This window comes from Catharus ustulatus, chromosome 14 (genome assembly GCF_009819885.2).
Source record: "Catharus ustulatus isolate bCatUst1 chromosome 14, bCatUst1.pri.v2, whole genome shotgun sequence".
In the NCBI taxonomy this organism is placed as follows: Eukaryota; Metazoa; Chordata; class Aves; order Passeriformes; family Turdidae; genus Catharus; species Catharus ustulatus.
In genome coordinates, this window is record NC_046234.1 from 585,297 (window position 1) to 590,112 (window position 4,816).

The window sequence follows — 4,816 nt, forward strand, 5'->3', positions numbered from 1 at the left end:
CTCCTTGCCTCCCAGCAGGGCCCCTCCCACCACAGCCTCTCCCCAGTTACTGTTTGACATTGGAACCCAGTCCTGACCGTTTCCTGGCAGCCTGGATTTTTCCAGCTCATGAGGCAGAAGAGGCTTGTGACACTTGGTGTAGGGGCTGGAGCTGGCACTGGTAGACCCTGGGAAGGTCAAACCCCCTGGGAGGTGTAAGGGGTGTTCTGGGATTCTGTAGGATGCAGAGGCTTTGCTTTCACTAATTTCTTTGTTACAAGTTATTAGGTAAATACACGCATGACTAGCAGAGTGAGTGTGTACATAGAATTATTCTTTACTGTTTGTAACGCTTACACAGATTTCACTGGAAGTACCGTGGCAGAGTTCATCAAACTCCCCCAGGAGTGGAGTCAGTTGATGACGGACAAGCCGTCTCTTTGGATATGGCCTGTGTCGTGGATCCTGGTGTTCCTGGGATCCAAAGGGCTGTGCAGGGGCAGCTCCAGGAAGGGAGAGGCTCTTTGGGGCAGTAGCCAGTCACTTCTGCATGGATCCATGAGTGGGCAGAGCATACCAGCTCTCAGAGGCTGCCTTCTGCCTGGATCCGAGGCCCCTCTGTGTGTGTGGTGGTTTTTGCCCTGCAGGTTCCAGCAATTCCTTAGTTTCGGCCTCCCCAAGGATGTCCTGGGCTGTCTGTTGTGCTTGCCAAGGGCACTGCAGGTTCCCAGCTGCTTTCCCAGGCTGGCAGATGTTCCTCCATCTCTGTCAGAGCACACATCCCTTGTCAGAGCTTTCCCCACTGTAACCAGGTCGCCTTCAGGGTTCCAGTGGTGTTCCCTTGGTCCCAGCAGCAAGAACCTGTCCTGAGTCTGGCAGTGACCCCAGGATCCCCACAAGCTGTGCTGAACCTTGGGAACTCTGTGCTCGTCCCCATTCCCAGCCCCTGCATCTGAGCAGGCACCACTGAGCTTCAGCCCCTGGTGCCTGGGAGGGTACGGCCACCACACCGTGTGCCACCGTGGCAGCTTCCTGCCAGGTGCTCCCTGTCACCCCCTGCTCCAGGGTTGTCTGGAAACGGGGCTGGAGGGGAGGGACCTCGGCGGGCACAGCAGTGAGGCCAGCATCCCTTCCAGGGGCAGAGCTCTGCTCTGAGAGACTCCCCTGCTCCCCAGGGATTCCTGCTGGTCCTGGGATTCCTGCTGATCCTGGGGTTCCTGCTGATCCCTGGGACTGCTGGTCCTGGGATTCCTGCTGATCCTGGGATTCCTGCTCTTCCCCAGAGACTGCTGCTCCCAGGGATTCCTGCTGGTCCCAGGACTCCTGCTGCTCCCTGCAGAGTGAGGGGCTGCACCTGCTGCCAAGCAGCACCTGCTGAGGCCACAGGTGAGTGATGGCTGAGGAGGATCAGGCTGGGGGTACAGCAGCCCCGTGGTGTGTGTCACACGACACAGCCACAGCCAGCAGGGCCATGGGAGCCATCCTGGCTGTGCTGGCCTCGCTCATCCTCGCTGCCAACGTGCCAGTGGCCATCATCCTGCTCTGCCACATCCAGAAGAGTGGCTCTAAGGGGCTCTGCTTTGTCCTCAACCTTGCCTTGGCTGATGCCATGGTTGGCTTCACAGTCATGGGCGTAGCCATGGATGAGCTTTCTCAGCCCTATTATCCTTCCCAGAACTTTTGCGCCCTGAGAATGGCTTTTGTGACCTCTTCCTGTGCTGCCTCCATCCTGTCCCTGATCCTGGTTGCGTGTGACAGGCACCTGGCCATCAGGAAGCCTTTCCACTATCTGCAGCTGGTGACAGGCCTGCGGGTTGGGCTGTGCTTGCTGGGGCTCTGGCTGCTTGCTGCCGTCGTTGGCTTCCTCCCAGTCTTCATCCCGAGCTTCCAGAGGGACTCCAAGCATTGGAAATGCTCCTTCTTCAACGTCTTCCACCCATCCTACATGCTCACCATGTTCTGCTTTGGCTTCTTCCCTGCGCTCTTCCTCTTCCTCTACCTCTACTGCGACATGCTGAAGATCGCCTGGGTGCACGTGCAGCACATCCAGAAGGTGAAGCAGGCGGGGCTGGCAGGGAGCTGTCCCCCTCCCCGTGCCACCAGTGACATGAAGGCCATGCGCACGGTGGCCGTGCTCATCGGCTGCTTCACTGTGTCCTGGCTGCCCTTCTTCATCGCCAGTGTGGTGCAGATGGTCTGCCCTGAGTGCTTACCCTACAAAGTCATCGAGAACTTCCTCTGGCTGCTGGGGCTGGGCAACTCCCTCCTGAACCCCCTGCTCTACTCCTACTGGCAGAGGGATGTGCAGCTGCAGCTGTCCCAGCTGGCTGCAGCTCTCAAGAGGAGGCTCCTGTTCCACCTGGGCCACGGCCGCTGTTTCCCCGGCAGAGACACCAAGGCTCTTCCTGCTGTGTCCTGCCTGGAGCTCCAGGACTGACGGGGTAAGGAGAGGTTGTCTCCGGCTTTCCAGCTCCCCTCCTGCACTGTGATCACCAGCTCAGCGCCTGCCAGGAGCGAAGGAGATCACAGATGGGTGGGACCAGCCTGGGTGTCAATTCCCAGCCACCATCAAGGCCAGATTCCAGCCTGCCCACTGCCCCACAGCCCCAGCACAGCTGATAAAAGAATTTTAAAATGCCTCTCAGTTGCCCTGTCTCTGGGTCAGAAAAGGGCAAAATCCAACAGCTGGCTTCACCCTAGCCCCAGGATGCAGGTATTCCCTGACATCCTCTGCTGGAGCAGCCCTGTGTCTCCTGGACCAAGCTCCCACACTCGCTCCACAGGCAAAGACCCCCAATCTTCTTCCCCTGCCAGGTGTGTACCCCCTGCCCTCCCCTGTGTCCCCAGCACTGCCTCCCCAGCAGCAAACCCCCTGTTCCTGGGGCAGTTATGGGCACAGCACAGGCTGGGCAGGCTCTGAACATCCCCAAACTTTCCTGGACCATAGGTGCTCCCTTCCCAAACCCACCTCTCCACTGCTTGGGGCAGTGGTGAGGAGGGTGGGTTTGGGCATGGGGCACAGAGAGGGCTTTGAGGGCTGGTGTGATCAGGGCAGGGGGGGGCAGCCTGGCCCTGCTGTCACTGTTTACCCAGGCTGTAAAGTGAGTCAATGAGTAACTGGCTGAACAAGGACAGTAAGGATTGGCTGCCTTAGAGATCCCCACGAAGGAGAGCTGCCCCACCCAGGATTTGGGACTGGAAGGGTCTCTGCACACCCACCCTGCCCTTGGAATGCCCCCCCCGCTTCTGCCCTAGTAGCTGCCCCTGCCAGAGGCTATAGTGATTGCTTCTTATAAAATCATTTCATTTCATCCACACAGCAAGAAAACTTCCCTTAGAAGAGGTTTTATTGCTAAAAAAGCACGCTGCTCTGAAAATGAGGATGCTGTGCATGAAGCAGCAGCTGTTCCCACCTCTGTCCTTGCTCCAAGCAGCCACAAAGGCTCAGGGCTGTGTCCACTCACATCCAGAACTTCCCTTCCTAAAAAAAGAGGCAAAAATGGAAGTGTCTTTAAAAGACCCCAAACAAGAGGCCTTCTGTGGCATCCCCTGGGCCTGGGGAAGGCCTGGGGCCAGGTCCCATATGGCAGACACTGATCCTGGCTGTGCAGGATGGACTGAACCTGGGGGAAGGCTGGCTCTGGGGGCTGCTCTAGGGGGATCTGGTGAGTGAATGCAGCTCTGGGCTCAGGCTCATCATCTCCCTGCACTGTGCTGGGGATTTGCTGCCTGCTCTTGGTGATGCCTGAGCTCTGCTGTGGCTTCCGTCATCCTCATCCTCGACGAGCCTCTGCCTCCCTCCAGCACCTTCTGCAGCAGGTCCCAGCAGGAACAGGGACACTTTGGACATGAGCCTCGTACTGCTTCCCGAGCTTTGTGACTGCTAGCTCTGCTGCCTGAGTCCATCACCGACCTGGCCAGGTTGCAGGTCTGGATCAGCCTGAGGAGCAGGAGCCCAGACTGTGTAGGAGCCCTGTCCAGGTGGGATCAGGGCTGTGCAGGAACCCTGTCCAGGTGGGATCAGAGCTGGAGGGGGCTCTCGGGCTGGTACAGCTCCGTCTCCCTCCCTGGACACATCTCCAGGTCCTGCTGGGCTAACCCGGATCCTTGTGAGGCCAGGCTGCTCCCACCCCTTGTCCCAGAGCTCCCCTGTCCCGCTCCAGCCTGCGGTGACTGCGGCACCGAGCCCGCTGCGGGAGCGGCTGGACCATGCGGGGTGGCCATGGAGGGAGGGGACGGAGCCATCCAGCCGCTCACGGACACCGGAGGGACGGAGGGAAGGACGGAGGGCGCCTGCCCCACTGCTGAATAAACGCCTTGGAGTCCGGCTGGTCTCTGCTCCGCTACCAGGGGCTCGGGGCGGCACCGGGGGGCGAGCACAGAACCGGGGCGGCGGAAAGGAGAGGGACAGCAGCAGGGTCGCGGCTGCGGTGGGGCTCCCGGTGGGATGGTCCCGGTCCCGGTCCTGGGGGGTTGGTCTCGGTCCCGGGGGGTGTGGCCGGTCCCGGTGGGATGGTCCCGATCCTGGGGGGTTGGTCCCGGTCCCAGGGGGTGTGGCCGGTCCCGGTGGGATGGTCCCGGTCCTAGGGGGTTGGTCCCGGTCCCAGGGGGTGTGGCCAGTCTCGGAGGGGTGTGTCTGACCCCGGGGGGTGTGGCCGGTCCCGGGGGTGTTTCTGGTCCCTCCCCGCGCGCTCCCGCCCCGCCGGGCACCATCATGTGTCCGTCACGGTGCGCGCGCAGCGCCCGCGCAGCGCCCGCCCCGCCCCCATGCCCCGGCGGCAGCCAATGGGCGCCCGCGGCGGGGGCGCGCGGGGCGGGGCGGGGCGTGCGGCGGAAG

At 61.1% G+C, this 4,816-nt stretch overlaps 1 protein-coding gene across 1 annotated transcript; it reads left to right on the forward strand.

Annotated features, from left to right (window-relative positions):
• The first annotated feature begins 1,259 nt into the window (after nucleotides 1-1,259).
• Nucleotides 1,260-4,254, forward strand: GPR119 (G protein-coupled receptor 119). The gene has a single exon (XM_033072159.1). It carries the CDS (start codon nucleotides 1,373-1,375, stop codon nucleotides 2,414-2,416), a length of 1,044 nt encoding a protein of 347 aa, XP_032928050.1. The 5' UTR covers nucleotides 1,260-1,372; the 3' UTR covers nucleotides 2,417-4,254.
• Nucleotides 4,255-4,816: the final 562 nt, after the last annotated feature.

Coding starts and splice junctions, on each gene's coding strand:
- GPR119 (XM_033072159.1), top strand. CDS start 1,373: ATGGCTGAGGAGGATCAGGCTGGGGGTACAGCAGCCCCGTGGTGTGTG.